Below are 16,725 nucleotides of genomic sequence, written 5' to 3' on the forward strand. Positions count from 1 at the left end.
CTATGTTATAGACATCACATTCTATGCAAACAGCAGAAAAAGTATAGCTGTTATGAATTTTTCGTATGACACTTTGGATAATCAAGATCAGTGCCTCATTCTGCCAAAACTGTTGTGTGCTGTTCAACACCCTTAGTTTTTGCACTGCAATTTTTGAATGAAAAGATTTGCATCCTCTTAACTGAAGATACTTTGCTAGAAATAGATCAATGGGGAATATTTCTTTTCAAAAGGAAAACTGAACTGAAATCAGACTGAACTGAAATCAGACTGAAATCAGAAAAAAAAAAACCCAAACACGCTAAAACTCTTTGCACAAGGTTGACTTTGTGTGCTCTTTTCACTTGTACCTAAACTTCAGACAGTTGTATTTCCACATGTTATTTTCTTTTTCTTTGCTCATATCGAAATTGTAACATACAATAGTAAAATTTCAGATTGCATGATTGCTTAGGAATTCAAAATCTCAGGGAATTTCTTGCCAGTCAGGTGCTAATATCTGAGAATGGGGAATCACTATTCTTCTTTTAAGGAAAAAAATCATGGTGGGTATTGTGCCTTCATTAAAACGTTTTTATTTTCTCAGTATTTATTCTTTTCATTCTTTTTATTAAATCTCTGTGTCTTTTCTCCCAGATAATGATTGTCTTTTGTCATGTTTTCATTTCAATCTCCATATATTTCCCTTCACCTAATTTCACTAACTTATATTGATGGTTCTGGATTGATTACTTTTCTCTTCCAGGCTTTAGGGACTGTTTTTTTCCATTCATCTGTATCTTAAGGAACATAACTCTGTTACCCCATGCATGTTTCAGGATCTCTAAAATGCTTATTTACTATCATCATGAGGTTGCAGTTGTTCACATCAAAGTACTTGAGGAGTGTGTGAAAATCTAAATCTAAAGGATTCTTTAGGAAGGCTGAACAGAGAAGAGAGAGCTCTTAAAGCCTAAAAGAGGAAATTAAGTTTTAACCAAATGACTGTGTAAAAGATGCTGCAAATCAGGAATTGTATGTTGTGACTGAGGACAGCAATATTCTTTTCCAATTGATATTTTTCTTTTGCATGGTCCTTCAAACTCCTTTTGAAACACTACAGAGCTGTCTTGATTGGAAAGGGAGGGTCTTTTGCAATAGAACTCCAGCTATTTGCATTTAATTTAAGAGTCTGGCTTCATATGTATGATACTTTGACTGAATGTAATGGACTACAATGCAAAGATATTCAAGCTGGTAAGTCTGCTCAGTTTGGTGCCTTCAGACTTCTCAGCTCAAGTCCAGTACAGTGTTGTGTTTGATCTGATTAAACTGTGCTGCTTCCTATTTTAGCTGGTTCATTTGGTCATGGCTGAAAAAATCCTTACTGTGTTTGCATGAAGCTGGTTTGGGAATGTCCACATTCATAGTGTAGGCATGTTGCTGAAGTTCTGTTAATAAGCCTTGAGGTGGTAGCTCATTATGTTGAATGACATAACTCTGAGCTAGCTCTTTGCTCAGATAAGCTCTGATCTTGGAATATGAGTATCCAAAGAGTATTTGGAGAAAGAGCACATGGTTTTTAATGTCAAATCATCTCACCAAGCTGTCTTTCAGCCTTAGCTGAATATTTTGATAGCTGGGCCAAAGAGGAGGAAAAAAAGCACATCAGATACTATTCTTACATAATAGCTTGAATTATTGTAACATATCTGAATTTTTCTATAACTCTGCCCTGAAACTGTCAGTGCTGAGAGGAACCCCCATATATTGCAGAATAAAGATCTGAATTGTTATCAGATATTTTTTATATAAGAAATCCCAAAGTAGTTTTTAATATGGAGGGGAATATGACTTGGTTACCTTCTGTATCCTCCCTCTTAAGTTCCCTCTTCTAAATGGCTTGGTAAATTGATAAAAGGTCCATCAGGAGAGGAAGAAAACACAGCAGTGTTTTAGACCTGTTTGGACAGAACTGTCAGCTTCATCTTGTCTGAGTGGGGAAAGAAGTAACTTAGTAATGCAAGTATTTTAGGTGTGAAAGTTTTCTGTTCTTACCAGATGAACTACTAGTAAAGCTATGGTTGAAGGCAGAAATTGCAAGCAAAAGCTTGTCAGAATTTCAAAAAAAATGTCTTTAGATTAGCTTCTAGTTTAGCTCCACTTTTGCAATATGGTGGTTAATGTACCTATTGCATCCAGAATTTGAAATGCTATGGTAAAGGTCTGTTGTATGTCTCAGCTGAATCTCTGAATACTGTGCTTGTTACGACTTGCATTCAGCAGAATGTATACTCCAGCGTATAAGTAGATCAGTGTACAGGAAAACCATGGTGACTGATACTGTGTTGTCTTTGGTTGTGTCCTCGCTTTATCACACAACTTTGTATCAAAATATATTGATGCTGTAGGGCATCTTTTTGTATTGTAGTTGAGACCATTTTAATAGAGGTCTTTCTTCAGGCTTATGTGCCTTTAAGCAAAGCTTTGATGGTAAAATTGGGAACCAGTTCCAAGTGTTAGAGATATCTAGGTGTTACAGATATGAGGATTCTGAATATAGAAAATGTCTTTCACACCCCAGTCTTTGTGTTCCACAGAGCATGGGGGGACTGAGGGAAGTGGGCACGTAAGAGTCAAGGAACTCTGAGAAATTGTTTTTTTCTGCCATTTTTCAAATCTGGGATTTTTGCAAGACTCCTGTTTTCACATGATGTCTGCTTAGTCTTTTGCATAGGTAGAATACTCTGCTCTCCTTGATCTGCCTACATTTCATCATACTTTGTTTCTGAAGCTTGTTTTCAATATTGTGTGAGGACTGCTGATAAAGCTCTTGAGTTTTGGTAGCCCAGATTATTTATAGACTTGTGCATAAAAAAACCCTTGAACTGAACCATAAAAAGTCCAAATGCATATCTCTTTCTAACATACAGAGAGTAATACAGAGAGTATTATAAACTTTTTTTCTGATTTGCAGGTAGAAAAAATAACTGGCCACCTCTTCCTGAGAATTTTCCAGTGGGTCCATGTTTCTATCAGGATTTTTCTGTAGACATTCCTGTAGAATTCCAGAAGACAGTGAAGATTATGTACTATTTGTGGATGTGTAAGTATTTTTTAACAAAAAGCAAAGTGCCTATTCAAACTTGATGATCCATGCCTGCTAATTTGAATTTTGCAACATCTGTAGTGAGGAATGGTTTTTTTAATCCAGAAGTCAGATGTTGAAGTGAAATCTTTGTGTTAGCTTCAATTTTAAGAGTATTGAATTATTTCATAGAGACTTTGATGGAAGAAAGGGGAAAGTATTACCCTAAAGCAGTTTGGCTTATACCATATTGTAGTTTTCTGTTTAAATATCCCTGTTGTTCTAAAACAATCTCTGAGCATTTATTACCTTAAAAATAATTTTACTGTTTTTAAAATCAGCTTATATATTAAGAAATCTAATTCACAGTATTTATGAGACTTGTGAGTGTAAAATGTGCAACGTTCATTTGTCTACAAATTAATATCATTTTATTCTATTTAGAAAAATAAGTAGTATAACATAAATTAGCAGAAGAAACAGTCCATGTTATAACTATTCTTTGTACAGCACTAGTGCTCTAAATGGTCTTTGAGGGGTTAATTTTGCATTCATTTAGGTGCCGTGTTTTGATAGGAAAAATGCTGGATGAATCAAATGTACAAATGCCATGACCTCTGTTTCTTCTGTCTTGTCTAGTGTGACGAGAGCTTAATAAGTACCCTGAGACTGAGGAAATTCCAAAGGTTTAGGTGTTTTGATGCCATTAATATATATTTTAGTTTGCTAAGGGAATGTGAATTTCATACTTTTTCTGTATTTTTTCAGGGTTTCAGATTTAACAAATCTTCATATTTTACCTGTTAATTTGGTAATCTTATTGTTGTGATTGAACCATATATTTGAATTATGTAAAATGAGCAGTCAGCACTGAATCAAGTGAATTTCACCTCATTATCTACAGCTTTATCCACTATCTTTAAATAAGTAACTGAATAAGTCCTACTGTAGAATGTGGGATTAGTCACTCTCATAAATCTGACAGACATTTAAGATTTATATCAAGTTTAAAATTAGGGACTCCAAAGTTTTAGAATAGTTAATAACTTTGGCCATTTGCAGGACTGAGTTCTAAAAGTGCTGTATGTTTTAAACACAAAGTGAAGCTGGGCAGTGAGAACTGGAGTATTAATACTCTTTTTCTTTTTTTCCCTTCTTATGGCAATAAATTAAGAAACCAGTGGTGTTATAGTATTTCAAAACAGATGAGAATTCTGCCTTCATTTTAAGCTGACAGATTTTCTTCTAGCTAGACTGAGACTTTAACCAAGTCTCCTTGTTCTTTTCCTTCTTTAGCCCTCATTCTCTATCTCTGACTTAGGGATCACTAAGGAAGGAAGGAAGAGGGCATATTAAAGGAAAAGAAAAAATGAAATGAGGAAGCCTGAAGAATATTGCAGGCTAAAGATAATGGTTGAATACAGAGCTCCCTGCCTTAGGGCTGGCTGTTCAGTCGGTCCTCGTGACTCCTCTTTTTCAGGAATATACCTACATGGTTTGGCTCATACTTCATTAGAGTGGCTGTGCTTCCTTAATGGATGCACCCATTACCACAGCAAACCAACCTGCTTCTGCTTGTTGCTCTGTTCTATATTTTATTTCCTCTTCCAGAACTTCCTAGGTCTTATAAGGCCTAGAGGTCCATAAAGATAATGACATTCAGATAAATCTAGTTCCAGCTGCTCAGCGCTTTGTAAAGTAGGTTAGTTTTCCTGTCCCTCTTTAGCAGCCCTAAGAACACACCTTTCTATTTCATTTTTTCTGTGTTGTCTTGATTAGTAACAATTCTAAAATCTTTATTCTTAGTCTTTACATTTCTGAGGAAAGCTTCTTATCTTTTATGGGATCAATAAACTCTTTATTGTATGAAAATAGAGGACTGCTTGTATTCCAGTCCCAGTGAATTTCTCCACCTTTTCTCTGTTGTTATCAGAAGTTAGAATGGTCTAATTCCTTCATGTGGTTTTCTCTCTGCACAGATTTTTTTTTCTCCTGAGACCGCCTTTTCTTTTTAACTGACTGAGTGCTCTCATGTGTTTGTGAACTACAACAATCAAAGAGCAATGGTTTCTGTCAGCTACCAGTGGAGCTTTCCTGTACTGTCTTGTTTTTGCCACCCATTGCTGTTTTAGTGGGTTGTGGATAGAATGGCAATTTTGCTGGCTCAGTGGCCCTGAGCACTGCTTTTGAGATCTTTGTATGCTGTTACTAGTGAAATGTCCCATGTCTGTTGACCTTCATCTGACAAAAAACATTTTTGGCCCAAAAGCCTGTGTTTTCCCATTACTTTCCCACAGCCTGATAAGATGCAAAATGAGCAGTACTGATTATCAAAGAATATTTCTTTTTTGGAGTTAAAACTGAAGAGCTGCTTAATCTCATGGAAAGATTTTGAGGCATTTGGATTTGTTGTTTTGTATTGTTTGTGAGTGTTTCCCTTTTTCTGTGAACAAGACTTTTAAAGATTTTTAAAGACAAATGACTTAAGCTATAGATTCTGATGAAAATCTACCTAAGGTACCAACTGTTATGGTATTTATTCCATTTAGAAGAGTTTTGTTTCATCCATCCTTCTGTCTGAGGAAATGATCAGTAGCACCTGTATCAATCTGTGCAGATGTTTGTTTTGCCTGCTCTTGAGGGCCTCCAAGGAGGGATAATTGTAAACTCCCTGCTCCCCGCCGCCTCAGCCCATTCTAGTATGTTGCCATCCTTATCATTAGAAGATGTTTCCTAGCATATAATTTAGTTCTTCCTTGCTGTAATTTATTTTTGTTGTTCTGTCCACTGTTTTTATGGAGAACACATTTTTTCCCTTTAGTCATCTTCTTTTAGCTAAATTAGCATAGTTATTCAGCCTTTCTTTGTAGGTCATCTTTTCTAGACTTCTGATTGTTTTGTTGCTGTCTTGTAGATTTGTCATTTCATCCACTCCGTATTATTATGGGTTTTTTAGTGTGTAGCATCCAAAATTGGACAGTGTGGACTATGTCCAATATTTCAGCAGTCTTAATATACTGGGTAGAGAGAGAAAAAAAACTTCACGTGTTTGGTAGAATGTGCTCGTGTTCCTGTATCCTTTTGTCAACAGAGGAATGTTTGCATCTCGCTGTGTCTGTCTCTCTCCCATGCAAATTAAAAAGAGCAGAACAGACAAGGAACAAAAGCTAGACTATAACTGAAGCCACTCTGATATGACCCAAGGGTGTATGCAATCAAACTTCACCAGCTTTTTCCTCGCTTACCAGTTGCTGTGTGGCTGCAAAATTCTCCATTTTAGGGACATTGCATTCCCGTTGAGGCATTCTGCTACAGGGTGACAGTCCAGCTGATTCCTGGGAAAAAGCTCATTCTCAGTGTATCCTAATGAGGACTTTGGTTTCCTCAGAACAGCCTCATCAAAACATTACTGAAATGAACCTTATTACAAAAATCTATTTCATACAGTCCCAAGTGGGACTGCAAAATAATCTCAATAATGTAGATGTCAAATAGACAGCATCAGTGCAGCTTGTGGTCTTTATCCAGAACTCACTTTCAAACACTAATGGGTGCTAAAACATAGTTAATTAAGATGGAGAATGTGTATCTAAGTAGGATTCTTCTATAATAGGAAGTTCCACTAATAAAAACGAGGTTGTGAGTCTGAATATTTTATTAAACCAGTATAATTTTTCATTGTTCACTCTTATTCTGGCATAAGTGCTCTTTTTTAAACTCACCTGCTTCCTCAGCTAAACTGGAAAAAGGCATTCTTAGGTCACTTCACGCTGAGTACTGCATTGCTCTAGCTGTGCTGGTTCATTGAAGTTATTGTTGTATAGGTGTTCTGTGATACAGAGGTCTACCCAAGCCTTGATTCATTTCAGCCCTCAGGTAGTCATTATCTTGTAATAACTTCTATCACACTTGAATTTGAAGACACAAATAGGAGGAAGATACTTAAAACTGTTACCCTGAACATAAAAACATCTGTCTTTTCATTTAATGGGAAAGTTTATATAGGTCACTCAGTGAATCCGCTGGCTCAGAGAACGAATGCTTCTGTAGCTTGCAAGAGTTAGAGAAAGGAGAGTGGAGGGAAGAGAGAACTGTCGATGAAGTCCTGTGTCTTTTTGCAGTTGAGATTCCTTCTAACACCATTGAAGTACTGAAGTAGACCACTATGTTACCAGTTTTATTGTGCTAATAAGTATCAGTGGCGTGTGTGACATTGTTTCAACCCTCTTCCGCACTGATAGTACTCTCTTAAAACTTGTCCTGTTATCTGTGCAATTGCAAAGAGTATAGCCTATCTGAAAGCTCAGATTCCACCAGACGCTGGACCTTTCTAGTAATCAATGGGGGTCTTCCTTTTTCCGGTAATGACTGGAATAAAAAATAAGTACCACTCAGTAAACTTTCTCTTATTTATCAAAGAAAGGTAGGGATTTGGATTTGTATCCTGTGTTGTACTTCGTGATGCATGCACACAAAATCTCTGAAACGAGTTGCTGTGCTAACTTCTTGGAACAATACTAAACTATTTAAATGCATTAAACACTCTTTATTTAAAAAGCACAAAGTTTTCTGTTTCTGACGATTCTTACAGGGGGATGTGATTTCTTTGAGGGAAAAGTGTTTTGAGTTCCTTCAGCCCTTCGTGTAAAGATGTGGGCATTTTAATTTAAGTTTTTTTTTCCAGTAAGATGATTTAGGGTTTATTTAAGTACTAGTTGAGAGGGAAGAAAAAAACTTTGAAGAGCCTTTTTCAGAATCTTTGTATGTTACATAAACTTACCAGCTCTTTTATTAACCTTCCCTTCTAGTAAAAGCAGTGTGGATAAGGGAGAATTTGAATGTATGCACAAAAACAAGACTTCATTTATTTTTTGTTGTGAACTCTTTATGCTACCTAGCTTTTCTATATTTCTCTGAGAAGCAATAAATAAGTAAAGCTGTAAGGAAGAGCATGAGCTGTGAGAACTTATAACTTTGAATGACTAAAATGTTTCTCTGAACTTTAAATAAATAAATAAATCATCACTGGTGCAAGGAACTGTTTTTGCACTCTTAACTATAAATAATGTACTTTATCCTGGTCCACAAGGACAGAAACTGTCCTTGAGACAACAAAATCGCTCGTGAATCACTAGGTATTGCTGAACTGAAAGAGAAATTCATTTTCATCTTTTAAGTGTCTGGCAGAACTAACCACTGTGCCAGATAGCATGAAAATTGTAGTTGCAGCGTTTCTTGCTATTGTTAAGAGAGAAATATATTTGAAATTAACTGCGAAGTCATAATGCCAGTGCATTTTCTTCAGCAGAACTTAAATAGTTAACCTCTAATATGATTTGCCAATGAGAAAATGCCAGTATTGGCCTAAGACTTAAGTACTGAAGAGGAAGATTTTAAAGACCATTGGTCTAAGAAATATTTGAATATGCCATATGAATTTAGGGTTCTAGAACAGCTCCTCATGGATTTTGTTTTACTGAGAAACATTGTTACTAAGTAGTTCTTCTGCTTTTTTCCGTGTAAGACAAAGAGCTTTTATCTAAAAGGCTATTTCTGAAATATTTCCTTTTAAATTAGAATGTGTACAGTGATAATTTTATGGTGTCTTTATATCATTTGTAAACTTTTCTCTAAGCAAAATCAAGTAGTTACATATTGTAATAAAAAGGCTGTAAGGTCTTACATTTATTTAACTTGCCTGGTTGTAAGAGAAGATAACCTGGATTTTGAAAAAGTGCAAATATCTGTGTCCAGTAATTGCTGTACAAGAAAATTCAGTTACTGCAGCTGTGGAAACCTTTTTTACATTATTTTAATTTTCTTTTTAGCTAGTTGATGCCCTAGGCATCAAGCGTTTGCTAGAAATCACTCTTAGGAAATGCCTAAGAATGAAAATGTTTTATTTTTGTGAAAGGTTTTTTTTCTTCACCATATACCTCATATTATTTTCATTATATTTTTTAATTTCTTGTTCAGTACTTTCACTTAGGTATTCTGACTTTACCTGAATGTTAGGAAACTGTGTAAAAATCAATTGGCTGATTGCAGAGAGGATATTGATTTATTGTTAGCATGCCTATGTTTTCTTTACAGTCCTCCATTTATTTGAGTATTATTTTAACAGTTGAAATAATTTATTGTATAAATATAATTTAATCAAGACTCTTTTTTGGTTTTGGTCCTACAGTCCATACAGTGACACTGTTTCTTAATATCTTTGGATGTTTGGCCTGGTTTTATGTTGATCCGACACGAGGGGTTGACTTTGGATTGAGTATCCTGTGGTTCTTGCTTTTTACTCCTTGTTCTTTTGTCTGCTGGTACAGACCACTTTATGGAGCTTTCAGGTAACAACTTCAGCTTGGCTTAAGATATCAAAAAATGTATGTATATATCGACTTGCTGAAATGCGTTAATCTTCTAATAGAATTTGCTGAATTATCTTTATGATAATCCTTCAATATGATTCCATTAGAAACAGGTAGTATATTTGTCATTAGTTCAATTGCTGTATCTGAAACAGATGGCAACATTAGGAATATCATGGAATATTTAAAATATTTATAGCTTCTGCAATTGACATAACATTTGTAGGAAATATTTAACTTTGTATTGGGCTAATAATGTTTTTAATGGAAATTCTCATTAAATCTCTATCCCATCACGCCAAGAATCTGAGCAGGTTAGTAGTTAAGGGTGTATTATTACGTGTTTGGTTTGCTGAATGAACTTACTAAAACTCTACACCTAAAATTTTACATTGTTAAGTAACCTACAGCGTCTGTTATTGCAATAGATTGAGATTCTTAAGAACAAGTAGAGCAGGTATATAGCTATCAAACTCCAGTATTTTCTGCAGCTGTTAGAATCTGCATTTCTCAGATTTCACAAGCCTGAGGGGCAGTATCTTTGTGTTTAGAAATACTGTGGTTGGTTTGCATGCTAAATTCAGCGTTTTGGTGAGAATTAGCATATGGACATTCTAAAATCTTGTACTCTTACAGTATTTCTTGTGGATTGATTTTAATATTGAAGTGAATTCAGGATATTGGAAAACTCAGTTTAAATATACTAATTTTTGTTGAGAAAGATTGATAGTCATTAATTGCAGTTGAGCATAACCTTTAGGCTAAACTAGATGGTTTTTTGCTAACCAAGAATATATTGCTGTACCCACACATCTTTGAATAATTACATAGTTTATAGTTTCATGTGCTAAATTCTTATATTCTTATGGCTAAAATATGAAAAGGATTTTTTTTTTATTAGACTAAATTTTGTTCATGACTTGTATCACAATGTAGGTGCAAATTGAGATCAATAGAAAATATAGAAAATCGCCAGCATTTTAAAATGGTAGCTTTCATTAATTAGTTTTAAGCCTTACATATTCTCTTTTAATAGTGTTGTTTTATATATAATGATTATTTCTGAATTAACTGATTTGTTGGAGGAGGTGTTCACAGTGTTACATTATCATTCAGGGTTTTAGATCTAGCAGATGTTAGCCTTTCTTAGTGAATATTGATTGTTTGGAAGAAGAAAACTACTGCTTTCATTTTCAACTTTCATTCAGTTTCTCAGCTGAAAATGAAATAGTTATTGAAATGAACAGGTTGAATAAATAGAAATTAAGAAACCCTCTTCTGCAAAAAGCACTGTTACTGGCAAAATCTGGATCCAGGTTCTTAATCTGTGATTTAACTAATTCAGTGATTTTTACTTTCTTTAGAACTTTGGCAGCAAGCATACCACGTAATTATTAGTTTTGATAATAATAAGTTGAAGTCTTTATTACAAGTTTTGCTTGTGCATTTATTTTAGATAATCTGACTGACTTTAACGTTTCCAGTCTCTGTCAAGCTGGCATTTTAGTAATTTGAACAGCCAGCATATTTTGTATATTTTGCTTTTAAAGAACAGCTGCTTCAGTATTCTGATCTGCATTATGTTTTAATAATTCTATATTAGATTTTATTTCCTTTCACTAGTAAAAGAATTTCTACCCACACTGACAGTGCTGTAAACGTCAGCCTGAAAATAGAACAGACTTCTATTCTTCAAGCACTGTAGCAAAACTTACACAGTTAGTCATATAAAACCCAGCTATGTTCGGAACAGAACGTTATGATGCACACTAAGGAATAGTATATTGTTGCTTTTCTCACCTCTGTTAGAGATGCAGGAGACAAAAATACTGTATTATGGAAGAAGCAGTTCTTGTAATAAACACTTTACAAAACCACAGAATTAATGCCTGATATTTCAAGTCACTGTCAATAAATTAAACCATGTTTCCTCTAATTCATACCACATCCTCTAATTCATACCACAGGAATATTTTACATTGGTACTACAGTATTTGTCAAAAGGCATTAATTTCCTGGTGGCTTTAATTTTTTTTTCTCCTCTTTCAGGAGTGACAGTTCATTCAGATTCTTTGTGTTCTTCTTTGTATATATCTGTCAGTTTGCTGTACATGTACTTCAAGCTGCAGGATTCCAGCGGTGGGGAAACTGGTGAGTATTCTGCTTTCTGTAGCTTTGTAGTATCTAAAAAAAAAACCCAAAACCCAAACCTCCTATTTGATACAGAAACTGCATGGAGTCTGTGTTTTGTTTTGTTTTTTTCAATAAAATCTTGTGTCACTGGAATTGTTGTATTTAGCACTCAAAAAAGCATTCTTAGATTGTTCCTAATTAATTGGGAAAAGTGGGTGAAAGATATCCAGAGCGTGTGGTACTTCTGTTTAATAACTGGTCAAAATTTTATCCTTTGATGTAAGCCACTTTGAACTAGTCTTTTATACATTACCTCCTCTATTTCTGTGGTATGTGGAGATGTTATTTGCTCTATATTTAGAATAAAGATGTAATAAAACTAAGAGAAAATGAGAATAATTTAGGTGGTAATAATATACTGTATATTATTCTCTTATTATTATTAGTTATTTGTAATTATAATATTAATACACTTACCAGTGAAATTTCTGGCTAAAATTTGAAGAACGAGTGGACACTGTATTCAGCTGAATATAGTGGTATATCTTTCATTTAAGTTAATATTATTTGAAAGCTAGGCTCTTTATCTGAATCACCTCCTTATTTTGTAATAGTTGATTTTTCTTTTTGATGCTTATAAGTTAAAAATTGGTTTCCATAAAGCAAAGCATAGTAAGTTACTTCTACTTGAAATACAGTTTCTATTTGACACTTCAGGGTCTAATATTTAGATTTTACAAGGAAAAACTTGGAATGATAAGAAACATAAGAAAAGTTTGGAATCATTTTCACCACTCTTGCAAAAAAGGTCAATGAATTTGAATTAACTAAAAGCACGTAAACAACTGATAGTACAGAGAGCTATGCCTGGCATTTGTGTAGCTGAGTAATGACATTTCTGTGTATGTGTGTTTTTTGCAGCTAACCTCCAAATGTATGCAAGTTAGGCAAAACAGTATTGGTTTAGAACTGGAATGTAAGGAAAAATCCTGTACTATTATTTTTGCTGTCAAGCCCAGTGTTTTGCTTTTCAATAGATACCTCTTGATTGACATGAACAAAATAGTAAGGTAGTTTTAGAAGGGCAACTCTTCAAGTATGTGGAGTGTGCTTTTCAAAGGGGTAGGATAAGGAGGCGGATCATCCAAAGATGCTAATTTCAGAATCTTTGCCCTCTTAGGGTTGTGTTTTTCTTAAGGTAATGTTGAATTTGCTGTTTTTGTGGTTTCACGTTTGCTATTATAGTTTTATGTTGGTGTTAAGATTTTTAAGAATGGGGAAATGTCTAAAGTAGAGATTGCTCTACTAGTATCTTCTCCCTCTCTCTCTCTGTCTCCCTCTCTCTCTCTCTCTCTCATTTCTTCACCACTCTGCTCAAGGATAATCATCTTTCTCAAGCTTTTGCCTATAGTTTCACTGTATACATTGGGAAAATAGAATCGAAGTTCGAAAAGCTTATTATAAAATAGAAATGTGCTCTTTTATAACTTCCATGACTTTTTCTTTCAAAATACTCCAAGTTGATTAGAACCAGGAGGCTGTAAAGCTGGTGGATACCTGTGGTTGAACAGTTCATGTGCTGTGCTGCTAAAGCGTGCCTTTTTTTTCTTTTTTTTTCCTTCAGTGGGTGGATTTCATCTCTTACTGGTCTTAATAAGAGTATCCCTGTTGGCATTATGATGATAATCATAGCTGCACTTTTCACAGCATCTGCTGTTATCTCATTAGTTATGTTTAAAAAGGTAAGTTACTTGTTATTCCACACTTCTGTTTCCTGTGTTTGATCTAGATTGTACTATCCTGCTTGAGAGAGGTTCTCTCTCACAAACTAATGGGAATTAAAAGATATTATGGGAGTCTTTCACAGCTCTGTCTTACATATTAACAACTGTGTTTTCATAGTACTTTTTTGCTTATACTGTGTTAGACTTAGGAAACACTGTGTTTACAATGCACTTACTTTCTGCAAATTGAAATGTGAAAGAGTAGCATGGGGCAAGAGAAGCTGGGAGGTAAGCCCACACTGAAAGTATAGGAGAATGCATGAGCTACGAAATACCCAGGTTGTAATTTTCAAATCTGTAGCAATTCCTCAGGCTGAGTGAAGCACAGCTTAATTCAAACGATTGCTAAGTTTCAGCTCTTATCAAAATCATTCCCATTAAGGTCAATAGAAAATGGAGATGCCTGGCACCTGGGAAATGCATGTTTATTTCTCTGCTTATATTGTTTAACATATTGTCAGGTTGATGATTGCATAGCATAAAACTTCAGAGAAGGATGCTTTTTGCCCTTGCTTCCTGTTTGTGAATTTCCAGCCAGAAGGCCTAAGTTTAGATACTAACATGCTAGTAACATTTTGATGTTGTTTTGATTAAATGTTACTGTAATCCTACGATCATGTGCTGACAATTCTAATAATTCTACCTGATTCCTAAGTTAAAGTTAGCATGAAATTTTAAGTATATCCTGGAGATCTTCTGTCTCCTTATTTGCTTTCTGCGTAAATACTCAGATGCAGACAAAAGAAACAAACAAGAAAAATATATGGTGGAACATTTTTTCTCACACTCATTCTACCACATGCATCTGGATTTTTTTGGAAAACCTGCATGCTCACATATGAGCAGGTGTATCTTTATGGATGAGAAACAGTCACATTTATAGAAAAGAAAAAAGTTACATTACTTTTCCTGGTACAGTTGAATGAAAGTGTCTTTGCAATATGATTTACAATTTTATTGTTAGCTATTTAATTGTCTACAGATCAGAAATAGCATTTTAATTTTAATACTGAGATAATTGGAAGTTACTCAGGGTTTACTTTTATGTACTAGATATTATAAGCCATATTGTTTAATATCTCTGCTATTTTGCAGAGCTATTGGTCATCACAGTAGTTTAGCAGATATGTATCTGTATTTTTAGGACATCTTATCCTTTTTAATATTCAGTCATAGCTTAGCTTAATAGGTTCTTGCAGACATGTAAATCTTAGAGACATTAAAATGTGTCTAAAGAATTGGTGTAGAAAAAAGTTAACCAGATTATTAACACAGTGGATTCAAAAAATACTTTTTTGATTTTGTTCCCTGCCATTTCTTTTAGCATGCACTTATTAACTCTTCAATGAATAGGCCAAGTTGTATACAAATTGAGACAGAAAAAGCTTTTGCAAGCAGCTATGGCCCTGTGCTGTGCTGAGGATGCTGCCTGTTTGTGTGTTTAACTGTGTTGTTTTGGACAGTAGATACCACACCCATTTTTGGAAAGACCTATGAGAACCCCCTGAACTTGCAAAAAACCGCGGGTACTGCTACAGCCAAACTGCGCCTGCAGCAGGGGAATCAAAACTGTAGGGTTTGTGGAAAAAAAAGCCATTTACTCATTTCCCGATTCTCCCAAGCAAGTGAGCAAACCACATTTCCCCACCACACCGTTCTGCTTTGTTTAGACTTTGTTATTGCTCTGCCAAGAGGTGGAAGGCTTCGTACGCTTTTCTCATTGCTTTCCCACCTCCCTAGGTGCATGGTCTCTACCGCACGACTGGTGCTAGCTTTGAGAAGGCGCAGCAGGAGTTCGCAACAGGAGTGATGTCCAACAAAACTGTACAAACTGCTGCAGCAAATGCCGCGTCAACAGCAGCAACCAGTGCAGCTCAGAATGTGTTCAAGGGTAACCGAATGTAGAGAAATATAAAAAGTCATTATGGTTCTCTTTGATTGTACTTTATTTTCCAGTCACTTACTATATTCCCTAAAAGCCTAGATCAAAATACACACAGCATGTTTGTCTATTCTTCAGCTGTGCATGGGTAAAATGGGAAATGTTGGTTTTGTTCTATTATAAATTTATTTATTTTAAAAAAGATACCCATTCTTTGCCCCTCTTTAAAATGTTGCATTCTAGAAAATAAAACCCTCCATATTTTATGAAGGATGAATAATTTCAACAATTGGCCTGATAATGACTTACGGTACTTTATGATCAAATAAATATATTAGAGATTTGGAAGTTTTATAATAGTTCACTCTGGTATTTTTTTTTTTAACTTCAGGAAAGCACTTTGGATCAATTATTTTTGTTTATAAGAACTTGTTTCCCTATCTCTATTATGAGAAGTAGGGTGGACGAAGAGCTGTAGAAAGTTAGGTTTGGCTGCTGCTTTTGCGATTTCAGCAGCTGCTGTAGGACAGATACAAGTAGGGTAGGTACTATAAATTCTTCTCCTGTTTTTTTAGGATAAGTCTTTTGATATAAACCTGTAAGTTTGCATGAATACTGCTGAGTTATTTGATCATGTTTAAATAGTGTTTTGGTCTAGAATTTACCTGCGCCACTTTATAATTATAGGGTTTGTTTGTATCTATTTTCATGGAGTATTCTCTACCTGTGAGAAATGACTGTGGTGCATAAACATCCTCTGTAATGGAGTGTGTAATGCAGTGTACAGCTTAGGGAAGTTAACTGACGGTTTTGATCAGAGAGGTAAATGATTATATATTTGCTATTTTTAATTTCAGTATTCATGTCTTGGGGTAATCATTCTGCCGGAAAAGAAACCAATATTGACCTTTAGAACACTAGTTTCCTTCCCCCTTCTCCACTTTTACATGCAGTGGTATTTTTGTTGTGTTTGGGATTTTTGGTTTTTTTTAAGTGTAGATTTGTGTTTAGCAGTGGTACTAAATCTCTAGCCTTGTCAGTCACACTGTTTACTGCTTGTCCAAAAATCTGAATATACAGTATTTAATTTTCTAAAAGGAATATTGTCTCAAATCAAGCTTTTTAAACAATGGCATTTAACAGATACTTAAATTCATTTTAACGTAACTCAGCCTTCTCTGTGATTTGATTTAAGCCGGGGGAAAAAAAAAGCATTTTAGCTATTTTGAGTTGGAAAAATGAGAAAATCATCTTCTTTTACAAAATTAAATTTTAACATATTGAACTGGATGCCTAAGGGGTTAAATTGAGCTGTGCAGCTGAACAATCCATAATGGTACGTCCCATCATAATATTCCAAAATTTAATCAAGTCTAACTATAAAGTGATGTTTCTCTCCATTGAATACCATCTGATATTCTTGACTGACAAATTACACGCAATATCTTAGGCTGTTTTTTTAAAGTCCGTTTTAGAAAATGAAGACAGGAA

At 34.8% G+C, this 16,725-nt stretch overlaps 1 protein-coding gene across 1 annotated transcript in view; it reads left to right on the forward strand.

Annotated features, from left to right (window-relative positions):
• SCAMP1 (secretory carrier membrane protein 1) overlaps positions 1-15,284 on the forward strand; it is a 39,599-nt gene extending 24,315 nt beyond the window's left edge. Inside the window, exons 5-9 of the mRNA XM_067315534.1 lie at positions 2,957-3,085; positions 9,255-9,414; positions 11,485-11,586; positions 13,193-13,310; positions 15,093-15,284. Coding sequence (XP_067171635.1) covers positions 2,957-3,085; positions 9,255-9,414; positions 11,485-11,586; positions 13,193-13,310; positions 15,093-15,257 — 674 coding nt within the window. The 3' untranslated portion in view covers positions 15,258-15,284. The remainder of the gene's footprint in view (positions 1-2,956; positions 3,086-9,254; positions 9,415-11,484; positions 11,587-13,192; positions 13,311-15,092) is intronic.
• The last annotated feature ends 1,441 nt before the right edge of the window (positions 15,285-16,725 follow it).

This window comes from Apteryx mantelli, chromosome Z (assembly GCF_036417845.1).
Source record: "Apteryx mantelli isolate bAptMan1 chromosome Z, bAptMan1.hap1, whole genome shotgun sequence".
NCBI classification, from domain to species: domain Eukaryota; kingdom Metazoa; phylum Chordata; class Aves; order Apterygiformes; family Apterygidae; genus Apteryx; species Apteryx mantelli.